At 48.0% G+C, this 15,820-nt stretch overlaps 1 protein-coding gene across 6 annotated transcripts in view; it reads left to right on the top strand.

Moving 5' to 3' along the window:
* Nucleotides 1-15,820, top strand: part of FBXW4 (F-box and WD repeat domain containing 4) — an 81,394-nt gene that overhangs the window by 26,626 nt on the left and 38,948 nt on the right. For all 6 annotated transcript variants that reach the window (XM_089898072.1, XM_022568980.3, XM_022568978.3 and 3 more), the window contains one exon: nucleotides 164-258. In XM_089898072.1, coding sequence (XP_089754198.1) covers nucleotides 164-258 — 95 coding nt within the window. The remainder of the gene's footprint in view (nucleotides 1-163; nucleotides 259-15,820) is intronic.

The raw sequence follows: 15,820 nt of genomic DNA, 5'->3' as shown, positions 1-15,820 counted from the left end.
GAGAGGTCCCTCTGCTGCTACCCCGAGCTCTGTGTGTACAGGATAGAAAGGATTCTCCATTTCCCCACCCACCCTAGGAACAGTGACTCCACCTGGTGCATTTTCCAACCCTCATCCCGATCCCAGGCAACGCCAACGAGAGCATCTCCTCTCCTGTTTCCAGGTATGGCCTTTGGCCTCAGGCCGGCTGGGGCAGTGCTTACACACCATCCAGACTGAAGACCGAGTCTGGTCCATTGCTATCAGCCCATTGCACAGGTAAGGGAGATGTTTTGGTGTATGGTTTTATCCCATGTGATAATGCTTTTATTTTATGAGGTCAGGTGGGCGTCATCAGGAGAGGCTTGGGGCCCACGTCCAGTTGGGCCCTCGTGCAAAATCATGTATGTGGAGTAAATTTGTTGACAATTATAGCAGAAGTGCCAATTTTGATGACGGCTTTACCCTACCCTTTGGTCTGACTGGTGTTTCTCTAGTTTTGCCTGTGACTGAATGAGCCTTGCATCCTGAATTCTGCTTTCTAGGCTCTCTTGAACCGAGGCAGGGCCTCTCTCCCCACCAGCAGAGTACATAGACACCCTCTCTGCACATGCTCTGTCAGGGTGTTTAGCGTCTTCTCCCACTTCCTTCACCCCTCACTCCCCACCAAATGATCAATGGGAAAGCTGTAGGGCTACTACCCTCCAACATCGGGTTTAAGTCAGTCACTTGTTTTATGAGAGAGTTGATCCCCCCTCTTGGCTCAGCCCCCTTCAGCCTTTTTCTCCTCACCCCAAGGAGCCTGCACCCCTCCTCCTGCCCCTTCCACAACTTTCTTTCAAATTTTTTTCCTCCTAAAGAATTAGAGCCGATTAGCCACGTCATTAATTCTTCAATTTGACGGCTGATATAGCAGGACCTGAAACACATTGCTGACCTCAGAGAATGGAGACCCCGTTCCTTAGCATATTGACGATGGGAGAAGTTAATTAAAATTCCACAGAGCGGAGGTGTCGGCTAACCTATAAACCTGTCGCTGTTCAGAACAAATCATTCTAGCAATCCTAGGAAAAAAATGGAAGGAAAGACCAGCAGGGAGTAGAGAGGCCTAAGTGTGTGGGAGCAGAGGGTGGAAAATGGAGCCATTGAGCTCTGGCCCCTCCTCAGTTTCTTCCTAATGCTGCCCCCTTTAAAGCCAGTTAGCCAAGCCTGGGTGTCTGTGGGCTGGATATGTGTAAGGGTGGGAGGTGACAGGTAGGCTGGTGACTTCATCTTGGTGGTTACCTGAGGACTCCCGCTGGCTTCAGGAGACTGGGGTGGCCTGGGGTGAGGTCGGTGGTGGAGGGATGCTCTTAAGGCTGGAGATGGTCCATGTGCTTCCTGCACATGGAATTAGGCTAAAGACACAGGCTCTCCTAGCATCCCCACCTTCATATCCCTCTGCTCTAGCCACCTCCTCTGGAATGTGTTAGGCTACCTGTTAACAGAATAGAGCGTGGCAGCTGTTGAAGATGATGTCAATAAAAGGTTGAGGACAATGTCTGCCTTGGTCACTGAGAAGCAGTTTAGATCACAATAAACTGACTTTGGGGCTCTTTCGGCCACAACTTGGAAGCTGGCTTTGAGGAAGGACCTAGCTTCCTAATATTACTAGCACTGCTCTTTAACTACTACTGTTAACAGCAGCTAACATTTATTAGTCATATGTTCTATGCCAGACCCTCTGCTAAGTCCTTGATATGCCCCATCTTTGGTGAAAACCTAGGTCTCATGTTTTCTTAACATTCTCCTTAAATGTCTTCTTGGTGTACTTTCTTGCCCCTGGGATGACTCTCACTCACTGTTGGCTGGCTGTTTAGCTCCATGACCCACAGTTATTTGAGATGACCTTTTCCCCAAGTCCACAAATGGTGTCTTGGACTGTTTTTAAAAAGTAGTTTGTACTTGGGATTCTGTCATTACACTAAATGACCAGAGTATATGTTGGTGTTCTCTCTGCTTCTTTTTCTCTTACCCCCAAAATATATTGGGATAGGAATCTTTTCATCTTATTAGATCCATTTCTTCTCACTGTGTCAATGAATTTGAACCTTTCAGTAAACTGAACCATTTTCCCAATCTTGGAAGACACTGCCTCCTAGCTGTAGGGTCTGTTCTGGGAAACTGGAGTTCTGCTTTGCCACCAACCAGCAGGGTGGCCTCGGGTAAGTCCTCGGAGCCGTGGTTTCCTCATCTGTTAAATATGAATACCGTTTCTTTCATAGTCCTTACTAGGTTATTGTGAAGATGATCTGAAATAATGAATATGAAAATACAAAGCTAAAAGGGCTAGAATCTTGTGTCAGCCAGAATCTCTCCCAGCTGGTAAAGCATTTCTTTAGCTGCTTTAGCTGCTCTCACGTCTCCACCCTTCCCTGGGGCTTCTCCTGTCCCTCATGGAGTTACACTGCTCTTTTGCATTCTTCTTGAGGTGGGGACTCAGCAGGAATCTCTTTCCTTTCCTTTTCCCCTGTGGTTTTCCTGCCCTCCATGGCTGCCTCTGTTCCCTTCCCTGCCACCTTTCTTGTTGAGTGTGGTCGTCAGTGTCACTAATGTGATGTGACCGTGAACCCCTTGTGAAAAACACGAGAGTGGGTGGCCAGCAGCTGTCCTCCAAGGAGCCTGGACAATTGGGAGACCTGGCACATCTCAGTCTCTTTCTTCTATTTAAAATAATTTGTCAGAGCTATTCATCGTATTTATCTTTGATGCTGGGACTTATCTGCCTTCTTTTCATAGGTGTGTACTTAGAAACTTGTAGTATGAAACATGAAATCTCAAGCCCTAGGCTTAACTTGAGGTGTTCATGACTGGGAGAAAGCAGGTATTCTGTCCTGTGTCCAAATGTCACCTCTTCTTCCTTTCTTGACCTTGAGTTCTTGGTTTGTAAACACTCTTGGAGGATAATATTTAATACCAGTCATGTGCTTAGAGCCATGTTTAGGTACTCAAAAAACGGAAGGAAAACCAGTAGGCTCCATGGGAAGGTGGCAGGCAAGGACTTTTCCCTCTACCTCCTATGTGCCCTCCAACCCATCTTCTGGCCCCAACACTAATAACTCTGCTTTTAGGATTTATGACTTATAGATGCAGCCTTCCTCCTGTAGAGGAGGCCCAACTGGGAGCTGTTTGATGAGTGAAAGGACTGGTTGAGATGGAACTGAATTGAGATGCTGGAGGTGGAAGGGCACACGTCTGGGTGTGATTGTGGGTCCTAACTGGTCTCAGGATACGATCTCCTGAGGTCACATAGAGTTCTGAGCACTTTTCCATAAGTATCACAGAAAAGCAGAATTTTTAAAACATGCAGTACATTGTATTGCCATTAAAAGATTATTTCTAGCTGAATAAAGTTAGTAAATACTCAGAGTAAGGAAATGAACTGTTAAAGACTCGATTTCATCCCTTCTATTTTCCATCTCTTTTTTTCTCACTCCCTTTCCTCTGTGCTCCCTGTGTATTGACTGAACAGTTGCTGTGGGGTAGCTCTCCTGAGGATCTTATTCAGTGGTGGGGGAAAGATGGGGGCACAACTGTAGTGGTTGCCAGATGATACTAAGTGCCTGAAACTAGTCTGTCTCTGGTGGAGGAAGGGAGAGGGTCATTCCCCTCCTGGCAGATGGAGAAATTGAGGCTCAGAGAAGGGCACATGTGGGATGGGGCAGAAGAGGCTCAGGTCTCCAGCTTATTGCCACATGCTGTGGTGCAGAGGGAGGGCCACGAGGCAGGCCTTTACATCACTGCAATGCCTTCATCCACCAGAATCTTGGACAGTAGCTGTGGCCCTTGAAAGCCTCTGTGGGGATCTGGGAACATTCTATTTCTGGAGGCCAGAGTTGAGATAGCGAGGGGGAGGGGAGGAAGGCAGTATGTAATCAAGGCCTGGGCTCACTCGTGTAGCTATGAATGCTTACACCATCCCAGGAGTGCCAGTGCACATAGATCTTCGGTTTGCAGGGCCCTTCCAAGCTGGCTGGGGGGTGCCTTGATGTTGAAATGAGTCTGGAGCCCCGTTGCCCTGTTTGCTTTGGAGGGGAAGAGAGAGGAGCCCACAGTGCCTCCTTCCTCTGCAGACACCATATTTATTGCCCTCCAAGAAAAAGGAGGTGCTCAGAAGAACCCTTTCCCCATCTCCGAGCAACACTTGCTATCGTGTGAGTGAGTGTGGTCAGGAAGGCTTCCCAGGACCCTTGGGTTTTAATTCCTTCTCTCTTGTTTCTGTCATTAGGGAAACATATGAGTGGTATAGGTGTGGAAACTTTTCTTAGCTGTGTTATTAAATATACAATATAATTTAGTGTAATTTTGCTCACTGTGGTGGCCTGTTTGTTTTGGGGGGGATTTGTCCAAGTCTGCCTGTAATGTACCGATTCAAATTTGTAAAGTGAGTTGTGGCCTCTGGGGGGTTTTGATGGAGGAGCGCTGCCCCTTCTTGCTTCATTCCTCCCAGAGGTGAGGGAGAGTCTGGAAGGAAAGCCATCACTGTGTACTACTGTTTGGTAAGGGGGTGGATTTCTGGGGAGAGTGGGTGTTTGTTCCCAGTGGCTACAGGGTTTACTGTGTGTTGTGTGTGTGGCAGACACATTCACCAGCCTTTTGAAATACGCCCTTCTTTAGTGAAAGGTAATTGCATCTGGAGTTTTCTCTGACAGAGAGGTTTGAAAGATTGGAAAAAAGGAGGCAGCCAACTTTTAGTTTAGATTCTTTTGGTTCTCAGTGGTTCAGCAACTCTTTGGCCCTGGGCTTCCTAACTCACTCAGTGCTTTTAGGGGAAGACAAATCAAAAGTAAATGTTGTGCCTCTGAGTTTTGCTTTTTCTAGTTGGTGATAAAGAGCTGGTTCCTGAAGGGGATCCCTAACCTGAAGATTGATAACCTGAAGAAAGACTCTGATGGATGACTTTGTCATGCTTCACATTGTAGCTGCTCATCCTGATGGTTTGGCCCACAGCTATCAAGATCTGTCTCTTCTCCCTTCCCAGGGTCAGGGGCTTGTCTAGGGAAAGGACACCTTCTCTAGGCGAGGAGTGGCTCAGTGTCCCTTGTTGCCAGGCTGAAGACCACACTAGAGGGAGTCTCCTGCGTGCGGTGGCCCTAGATGAGAGAGTCTGAGGTACAAAGACAGCATGGAAGGACCAGAGACTGGCATGGCTGGAAGGGGCTGCATGATGCCTGGAGAAAGAAGGAAGCTCTGCATTATGCTAGGTGGGCCCACTGGTCCAGCCTAAAATGACCTAAGATTGGAAAGAGATCAGTGTAGAGATACAACTGAATCAGAGTCTGGTTCTGCTGAATCTCAGGGCAGCGCCCGCCACCCTAGAGTTCATTGCTGGTGCTAAGCCAAGCCTCTCCGGCTGACATACCCCTCAGTAGCAAGGACGAAATGCCACAGGGGTGGGTTTCACTTCCTCAAGACCCTGGATTTCTGCCACTACCCAGGGCATGTTGGGCACAGGGAAGCTCACGTACTGGGCTGCTGGCCTGAGACCTGCAACCCAACCAGCTCTGGCTGGCCCAGACCCCATCTGTGGGAGCGACTCCTTCCCTGGCCGGGAAGGTTGGCTAGTTGGGAAGAACTGACTTAAATAAAGCACTGCAACTAGAAGCAGAGAGTGCTGCTGTGGAAGGCGGGACGCTGTGGACATGGAGTCCGCGCCTCAAGACCGTGCCCCTGCTGCAGGGATACATTTCCATCCCTCAGCCTCTGTTTAAATTCTTTCTTTCTCCGCTCTGTCTCTGTTTCTGTATCTCTCCTTGCATCCCTATCTCTCTTTCTCTCTCCAGATACTTCTTAAGCATTACAGTGTGCTAGACCTTGGGGAAACAACAGTGAACTAGACAGCATAGTCTGATGGAGAGACAGACGAAACTTAGCAAATATGGCATGCTAAGTTCTCAGATGGGGAGCAGACACATGGGAGAGATCAGGGTCTTCCTCCTCTTCCTGCTGCCTGCACCTCCCAGCTCCAGTCCCTACCTGCACCGCTATTTCTTCTACCCTTCCCACATCAGGAAGAGAGAAGGTAATTTTCCTGCCTTAGCTGCAGCTGACTTTTCTGGGCTGTGTGTGCAATGTGCCTGTGTTTTTCCACCTTTGATCAGTGTTCTGCCAACAGATAATTTAGCAATCACATCCCAAGGTGGAAGCATGGAGTTAATGTTAAAATTAGTTGTTGTTTTTTTTTTTTTTTTTTTTTACACTCTTTAAACTTCAGTGGGTGATGAGGCAGAGAGGGAGGCAGGAGGGTGAAGGGGAGCCATAAATTCTGTGGCTGGTGTAGCTATTCTCTGAGCAGCCGGGAAGCCTCTGATGTCTCCACAGCACTTTCATTAACATTTAAATTAAGGGTTTGTTTTCCAGTCTGTTTTATAGGCAGGGACCTTTCATGGCCTGTCACATACAGCATCCCCCCACCCCCCCGCCACAAGCAAGTGTGTAATTGTAGCCACTGCTCTATCCTAACTCTGGGTTGCAGCCGGGAGTTCAAAGGGAATTCCTGGAGATGGAGCTCTGGAGGTACAAGGTGTAACAGTCAGGATGTGGGTGTTCCTCCTCAAATGAAGGCGCTGTGTAGGAGCTCTTTCTCCTCTTATCTGACCTGTGCTTTCTTCTGCTCTTTCAAGGGACACACACTTCAATCTGACTCAGACCCCTCCCACCCTTCCTTCCCTGGGGCATGAGGCAGGTGGAAAAGGGTGCATCCATCCGAGTGGTTTCTCCTTATATCACAAGTTAGCGCCTGGGACAGAGCGTTCTAAGATATAGATCTTCATGCTTATCTTCCTCCTTTTGATTTTTTTTTTTTTCCGTCTCAAGAATACTTTCTCCTACTCTAGTAGACTTAGAGAAGCAACAATATAAAAGAAATTGCCATCTGAGAAGAATTTATAATAGGGTCCATTGGTCCTAAAGAGTGCATTCTAGCATGGACAGACATGTGTAATGCACCATACATAGTCACTAGCTCTATGTGTACAGGTGTTTGAAATAGCTTACTGATGTAGATTATTTGAGGAAACTGTTCTCCAAGGTCTTAGCATTCAGAGGAAGCTCTCCTGCACCCTCACAGAGTGAATTTATGTCTAAGTTTCCGTCACACAGGCGTATTGGCAGCATTTGGGGGTGTTTTGAAAAGAAATCCCTGCTCTGGTCTCCCTCCTTCCTGTCAGCATCCAGTGGATCTGCGGCTGACGAGAATGTGTCCCAAACATTCACGGAGCATCTCATTAGTTCATAACCTCTGAGGGCTTAGTTCACTCACTGCTGGTCTTGAGCTAGATTTTCTCTCTAGACAGTGGTGAGAGGGGCATTGAGGCCTTTCTCTCTTTCTTTCTGTTCAGAGGCTGAGAATTTTCCTTCTCATGGAGCCCTGGCTTCACTCCTTGAGTCACCATGTCTTTCCACCTTCTGCGCTAACTCAAACCGCCTGTGACTTACCTGCGGGATTGAAGATGGCTAAGCGTCTGGCCTGCCTGTTCCAAGTAGCGTAGTCAACAGGTGGACACCCTCATTCCCTGGAGTCTTGCCCGAGGGAGTGAGGGAGGTGCCAGGGTGACCCCTGTGCAGGTGCTGCTGGGCTCAGATTGCAGCCTGGTGTCCAAGCCCCTCCTGGTGGTGATTAATCTGGGACACGGGCCGGCAGAGGCCCAGTCTGGGCAGCTTTGGTCCCTCACTGTGAAGACCTTTGGCTCGGAGACTGAACTGATCTCTGTAGCCTGCTTCGGCTTGAGTTTGATCTGTCAAGGCTAAAGAGGAACCTGATGGTGGGGCGGAAACTTCTAGCCCTGTCTGACTTATGGCACTGATCCGTTCCAGTGGTCTCGTCATGATAACACTCGTGTGTTTAAGATTTCCCCACCTGTTAGCTGCAGCACTCAGATCAGTCAAAAGAGGGATCTTCATGAAATATCTGTGCTTTTAGCTTTTTGAGCCAATGGAGCTCACTCTCGTAAGTAGACCGGGGGCTGGAGAGGGCTTTGTACTGGGCCCGAGTGAAAAAGGCAATGTGTGGCTGGATTAGTAGCATAATGTGTTTTTGTATATTGGGGGGTCATGTCAGAGGTGGAAGGATCACCCCATCCTCCTGTCATTAGGTGGCTCTCAGGCCATTTGGGGCAGATTTCAGTACATCAGTTTGGAGTCAAGACTTAAGTTCCTTGCTTTCCTTTTCATTTCAAACGAAATTTTTTGAAATGGTGTCTTCTCCTCCCCACCACCTTTCCATCTACCAGAGTCCTGGTCCCTGGGACCTCCAGGTGGCAGTCCACAGAGTCAGCTATATTTCTTCCCCTTTCTGAGTTCAGGACAGTCACATGTGGCTCAGCTTGGTCATGGCCTTAAGACCCAAGAACAGGAATTCTCCTGTCCGTGACAGTTACCCTGCATCCATGAGTGTCGTGAGTTTCATTATTGTAGTAGTTCCTTTTGGGGGGTTAGCAGCTTGAGATCCAAGAACTGGAACATTTTCCTCACACCATCAGGGAAGACAATAGACATCCCTGTATACCACTAGTGGTGACAGATTTTGACACCATTGGTATGGAAAACTGCCTGTAAAGATTCTATGAGAGACTTCCCTGGTGGCGAAATTTTTTTGAAGTTTCAGATTGTGAACTTTTGGGGGCAGGGGTTTTATTTCCTGTTTTGTATAAGTTATGAGCCTTGTACTACAGACAAACCGCTGTGCCTCTGGGGTGCTCTGTTAAGCTGACTACCCAAAATCCTTCCCCTCTTTCCCAGCTGGTTCTTGCTCCTTTTTCTGTCCAGGGCATTTTCATAGGGGGTAGTTTGTGACACTGTCCGTAGTGCCCTGTCAGATAGGCTTGGCTCAGGTAGAAGGTGCTGGCAAGGGAGGGAGGAGTGGGGGGAGGGGGAGGGCTGGCGGGAGGAGGGAAGGGAGTACGTGCATGCAGAATCCCTGGCAACTGCAAAGGGAGTATTAGTCCAAGAGCTGCTGGCCCAGGAAATTGCTTTCTGCGGAAGCTTTACTTTTTCATAGTTTGCAATGCAAATTTAAAACATGAATGGGGCACAGAAAAGTATAGGAGGGGCAGGTGGGGTGCCAGTTGGTATGTGATAACATCCAGAATCTTCAGCAGGGCCTTAATTTGCAAAAGAGTATTTCAAGTATTGAGAGAGAAACTTTTAGGAGATTAAAATAACTATAACTCATATTTTGTTGCGATTCCCTCCTCCACCATACACACCTTTTCTATGTTATTGTGTTCAGACTTGTCTCTAGCCCTGCTCAGTGTGCACTGCTGTCTCCTCCTCTGCACCTTCCTACAGCAAAGCCATAATCCAGCTTCTCCAACAGTGGCCATGGTGGTCATGGTGTAGTATTTTGGTTTTCGCAGCAGGCTGGAAACAGCAGCCCTATCTAAAGCTGGTGCACTTTAGACAACGTGCACACCGGCCCTGGGGGCTAAAGAGCACACCTCCCGAAGGCAGGAGCTTCCCTGCTTTGAGAAGGCATTAAGGCCAAGGCCCTTTATCTTCTGCTTTCTCTGATTCTCTTAATACCATGGGCAGGCTTGGTGAAGCAGAATGTGGGGTCACCAGGCCTTGTTCTTGACTTTCCATGCTTTGTCTGCCCCACCTAGAGAGGTGTGGCTTTTGGCTTCAGGCTGGAGACACTTATGTCTATGTTGCTTCTGGAAGCTTCGGTGGTGATGGAGATGAGGATAGGCAGGGGATGGGCATCACTTTCATTATGCTGGCATAGCAAGTGGTCCAGTGTGAAGCTTCATACTGGCTTCTTTCTAGGAGCTGAGCTAGACAGGAAGACACAAAGAGAGGCCAGAAGGCAGTGTGGAGGATGAGCTTTTTCCAAGTATAAATATCCACCAGTCGTAGAGGCCACCGTGCAACGGTGGGGGTTACTTCTCCTCCTTTGTGTGTGGCTTGTTGCACATGTGACATGTGCTGGCTGGACAGAGAGGGAAGGAAAGCTGAGATGTGCAAGGTAAAGTGAAATGGACCCCTTTCTGCTTGAGGCCACCATAAGCGTCCGTTCCTCCTTTCTTTGTTGACTGGGGAATTTTGAGAGAGATTAGCTTGAGTCTTGCCCTGGATCATTCCTGTGGTGCCTGATCAAAACTCTGTGGAGTCTCAGGAGCACAGTTTCCGTATAGGACGCTGTCCAGATTCACTCAGCCGTCACTTAGCACATGCTCCTCACCCTGAACTCACTGCACCGTGGCCTTCAGGGGCTACAGAGAGGGCCTAGCTCAGAGCATGTGACCCACTGTCTCTTGCTCCTGAGGGCTCTACTCTTGCAGAATGCTTCTTTTTCTCCTGTTATTTTCTGCTTTGTTGCAGTGGTAGCGTTAGTTGTCCTGGCCAAGGCTGGGCCTCTTTCCTCCTGGGCCTGAATGAGAAAAGGCCAAGTGAGTGATTGGAGTGGGTCCTATGGTAAGTGACCCAAGAGGAGGGTCAGCTGGGTATGAAGGTGAGGTTCGTAACATCTGGCAGAGAGAGAGGGACACATGGGTTAATGTGTTTGAAGCACTCTAGTTTCCTGGCCAGTTTGAGTCTCACTAGCATCCATGGTAAGCTGTGGTTGAGAATAAAAACAAAAAGTGAACACAAAAAATAAAGATTATTCAAAGGATTCTTCACTTGTTAGAGGTTTGTGGCCAGGAAAATCCTTCTTTGCAGGCTGGTAACGGTAAGTCTAAGAATAAGGAGAGGAAAAGTTAGTTTTAAAATTACATTAGTTTGGCAGTGAGTATCAAAATAAAAATGTAAAAACCTTTCGACACATAAATTCCTCTTCTAGAAATTTATCCTAAGGCAATAATCAGACAAGTATGCAAGATGTATACATAAAGATTTATATTAAGAACACATAAATATCCATTAGTAGGAGTCTAGTTAAATATTTTACATTCACCCAATAGAATACTATATGGCCATTAAAAGGATGATATAGATGTACATATTTATTGACCCCCAAAGATGTCATAACATAGTGTTGAATGAAAAAAGGTCACAAAGCAGTACGATAGTTATTTGACTATCTTTTCAGTTATTTCTTATGTGGTAGATTTCTGCTGCCATTTACTTTCTTTTTACTTTTTTGTATTTAAGTTTTTTTTATAATGAGCCTATTTTTATTAATAGAAAAAACATAAATTACATTTAAATGTCTATTTCAATATCAGGTAACTGTAGAGAGAACCCTTCCTTTTCCCCTTACAGTTATTTAAATTAAGGATACATGGACCTACATTTAGTTATTATTTTATTTATTATTTTAAACAGTTTCATTGAAGTATAATTTACATAATATAAAGTTCACCCACTTTAAGTGTACAATTCCATGAGTTTTAGCAAATTTACAGTGTTGTGCATCCATCACCACGATTCAGTTTAGAATATTTCCATTACCCTGAAAAGGTCCTTCCTTACATTTGCTTTTGCAGCATTAAACATGGTTTCATACTTGGGACCTTTTGTGGGAAAAGAAATAAGTTAAAATACTGAAATTTTTTTAAAAAGACAAGGCAAACTCAGAACTAATTTTCTATGTAATGCATATCTCTGAGTGCCAGCCTTATAGGTGTATCAAGAATACTGCTGTGTGCAAGGATGTATGGGGAATATGAAGCACAAGAGACAGTTTTTACCATCCAGGGGCTTATATTCCAGTTGGTAAAATAATGCATGTACTCAGACAACACTGTATATACGCAGTGTGAGTGCCATCAACTGTCAAGGTTATCGATAGGAAATCAGAGGAAAGCAGTAGCCTTTTTGTTAAATAAGGAGAGCTTCCTGGATGACATGGAATTTGAAGTGGGACTTAAAAGATGGTTCTATTTAAATTGCAGACAGGAACTTGAGGGCAGGGGAGTGGTATGAGCAAAGACATACTAAAGGATAGGGAAGCTCAATGTAAGTTTGGAAGTTCAGAGCAGGTAATTTTGGGAGTTCAGAGCAGACAAGTTTGTGTAAAGGAGTAGTGGGCAATGTGGCTGGAGGGGAGCTTTGGGGCCTGGTTTTGGAGGGCTTTGAAGAGCAGAGTTTGACTTTAATCTGAGAATAATAGGGAACCATGGAAGATTTTTGGCCAGATTGAAGCAGTTAAATAATTAATGTGGTGGCACAGTGTGTAGGATACTTTGGAGAGGGGGAGACTGAGGCTGTTTGGATGCTTTTCCGGAGTACACTTCGTTAGCAGTAACGGACTGGATTCCTGAGGACAGCAGGAGAAACAGGAAAAAGTCTGTAGGTGGTCATGACTGCTTGTGGGGGAGAGAGGGGAGAGACCTGCCTGAGTTCCTCTATGGTCTTGATGGCAGACGGGGGCCCTAGCTTTGAGAAGACTGAGTTCTGTTTGAGGCAGTGAAGGGACAGTGAGGTAGCCATGGCCAGAGACAGCCAGGAGTGGTGGCCTGGAGCTCAGACCCAGGGTTGAGATGTGGAAGCCTTCAGCATGGAGATGACAGTTGAAATAACATGAGGGATTAGCACCAGAAGGAAGCTCAGAGAGAAGTAAAGACAGCTGGGCAGGGAGAAACCAAGAAGCAAAAGGTACCATCACAGAGGCAGGAGGAAAAGTAGGAGCAGAGAGAGAAGGAGAGAGAGAGAAAGAAGGAGAGAGACAGGTAAAGGGAGAGCAAGGCATCCGCAAGAGCAGACAGTAGACAAATGAGGATTGGGGGGCAACTTACATAAAGTATCACTACCTTTCCTGTTATGCCTTCTCCCTATTCTAAGTGACAGATAAGACAGGTAAGAGAAAAATGCGTAGCTTGATATTGATCGATGGAGATTGGCAAGCATTTTTTTCTCCTTGCTTGATTTAAGCATTTTGTAGTTTTCAAACCACAAAAAATCCTAAGTTTTGCTTTCTCTCAAGTTCTTTCCTCTGGCTCCTATTCTGTTCTCTGTTGTTCTACCTTATGGTTATTTTCTTTTTTTTCTCTTGAGGGTTGCCTACTTTGGGCTTGGTAATTTTTTTCACCTCAGTTCACAAAACCACTCAGTGTAAGCTGGGTTTTGGAGGGTCAGCAACTGAGCTAGAGATGCTAAGTGACAATGTGAGGGAGTATCATTCATCCCAGTTTTTTTCTCCATGTATAGTGGTATCCTGGGCAAAGCAAGAGAGGCTAATTTAGGAGAGAGGAAAAAGCCAGTCGACCACTTTGCCATTTGGAGAGATTTGGCATCAGAGCCCAGGGACTGCCCAGGTTCTGGGCTTCCTTGGGCCACTATGCCTGTCCAAAAACTTTTTATTTAAAGAGAATTAAATAGAAACTTTCAAATCCTCCTTGGGTTTTTGAGGGTAGTAATTCCATGGGGCTTGTCAGTTGTGTTTGAAGCTAGTGGTGAAGAGGGCGGAGTGAAGAGAAGCGAAGGGGTGGAGATGGGAAGCAGAGAAGGAATCAGAGAGAGAAATTTTATTGAGGGAGAATTTGCTGGGTTTATGGGAGGGAATCTCTCCCCTCCTCCCCATTCGGGTTTGAAAGGGCCGGTGAATCTTTGATTAGGTGCAGGTCAAAAGAATTTACACATTGTGACCTTAATAACTAGAGGTGATTGGCAGGCGGGCTGTGGGGAGGGGGCTGCGGGCCCCTTTCATCTCACTTAGCACAGAGGAGAGACAATGGGCCCGCCGATTCTCCTTGTTGTCCCTTGTTTGAAAAGGTCTGGTGTCTCTACTAGGTACCTGTGACATGGGGGTCTTGATTGGGGTCTCATAAAGGCCCTTGTCAGTATGTCCAAAGGCCAAGAGTACAAAAGCAAGCAGTGGGTGGGGTCTCAGCTGACCACTGAAGAAGGGAGGGGAGGGCCCGGGAGGCAGTGGAGGGAGAAGCAACCCCCGATGGGAGCCCTTATAGAAGGAGGGGAGGAGGGGGGCAGAGAAGGGCCATTTTTGTCTCTAATTCATCAAGCACATCTGCAGAATTGTCCAAGCTGCTGCCTCCCAGTTTCAAAAGAAAAAAATGATCGTTTGATAAACCGTCTTCGATTCACCACTTTCTCACAAGGGTGGGAGACCCAGCCCTGACCTCTGTATGATTTCACATCAGGACCAGGCTTTCTTTCCCCCACCCCTAAATTGCTAGAGAAACTTTGAAATGTATCCTGTGGCTTTCTCTCTCCCTTCTTCAAACCCCGCCACCCCCGTTTCCCACCCTCTCCACCCCACTGGCCTCTGTTTTCTTCCTGGGCGCTCCAGAGTGTAGGCGAGTAATTAGTCCCCTCTTTCTGGGGTACAATGAAGCCAGGGTGTTTGGCGGGGCCCTCCCCACCGCTCACAGAGCCAGGGGCCTGGGGGGAAGGACCAGGTGGCATGTGCAGTGTGTTCCAAGCCTGTACAATTGCTGGGGCACAGGGCTGGGGGCTCAGGGACTAGTGTGCTCCTGCTTCTTGAAGGAATGTGCAGAGGCTCACGCATTAATGGCTCCCACACAATGCTTGCATTTTTTTCCAGGCAGAGGCATCCTCCCCGTGAAAAGGCTGCCCAACCTGGAGCCCAGGCGGGAGCTTTGGCGGCCACGATGGCGTTATTTCCCACCCTGCGCTTAGTCACTTGGAGCTAACATGGGAGACCAACAGGCCGCGTCTCCCGAGAGCCCGATCTTTGTATCCGATGTGTGCTCCCCCTCTGCCTTGTCAGTTTTGTGTGTTCACGGAGTGTTGATTTTAATGCGGGCCTGTGTTGGGCTGGGAGGCCAGGCTGTGGGGGCCTCAGGTCTTTGTCTTGCAGGGCCTCTTCTTCTTGGAGGGTCTTCGGCCCTGGAGGCTAGTGGCAGATTTGAGAGATAGGGTGAGATGCCAACTCTGGCTGGCAGAGGATTCCCCCATCCGTGCGTCTGTCATAGACTACGACGGGGTGCCTGGAAAACAAGAGCACCTTGGGATGCTCAGGCACACGCTTGCTTGCCCCCCTCCCCACCCCCGAGGGGGGCGGTTAGTTCTACCACGTAAAGCTTGAAGTGAGTTACATCCCCCTTGTGACTGAGTACGGCAGGAGCACAGATTGTGAGTCTCAGGGAGCCAGGGCAGGGCCTTGTCTCCAGGGGTCGGAGGAGGTGGAGGCAAGCAGGAGGGGTGCTGGGAGAGCATAAGTCCGCTGCAGATGACTACCCAGCAATTGGTAAGGGTCAGGGGAGAACAGGACCAGGCAGAAAAGAGGCAAAGTGTCTGGGGGAGCATCGGCAAATCGCAAATGCTCATCTCCGGCAGTTAAGGGGAGAGGCCCTAGAAACCAGGGACAGAAGGGGAGGCATTTTCCCCAGTGAGAAGAACTGGGGCCTCGTAGCAGGTAGACCCACTAGGGGTGGTCCAACAGGATGTCTTCGGTCTTTACCATTCGCCTCGCTGCAGTATAGCCATGTGCCGGGAGCCGGGGGAGAGGGTGTCTTTACCCATTCTGGGCCCCTAGCCTGGCTGGAGAGAAGATGCATATGCATGATTTGAAGAGAGGAAGACTCTGGGAGCATCAGCCTGGTTGTGGCCTGCTCTACTTCTGGGGAGAGAGAAAGCTAGGGATACCTTTGAGTCAGGGAGGACCTGCCCACCCCACACCTATAGCCAGGCCATGGTCCTGGCATCTGGTGTGGTGCTGGGGGTGGGGCCTTCATCCTAGGAGTCAGGTTTTTAGCAAGGGACTGTGTCCTCACTTTCCATACAATCAGAAGGCAGAGATGCAGGCTGGCCACTGAGATGAGGTGGCCTGGGAGAGACATCCCGCCAGGGTTCCCCGAGCACAGGGGCTCCTCTGTGCTGCTGTTGGCACCCTTCAGACTGTCTCAGGAATTGGTGCCAGTCACACACCAGGCCTGATGAG

The sequence above is a fragment of the Delphinapterus leucas genome, chromosome 16 (assembly GCF_059928025.1).
Source record: "Delphinapterus leucas isolate spDelLeu-1000000601 "Yukka" chromosome 16, BTC_Dleu_Yukka2, whole genome shotgun sequence".
Classification (NCBI taxonomy): domain Eukaryota; kingdom Metazoa; phylum Chordata; class Mammalia; order Artiodactyla; family Monodontidae; genus Delphinapterus; species Delphinapterus leucas.
This window is presented reverse-complemented; position numbering and strand designations above follow the sequence as displayed.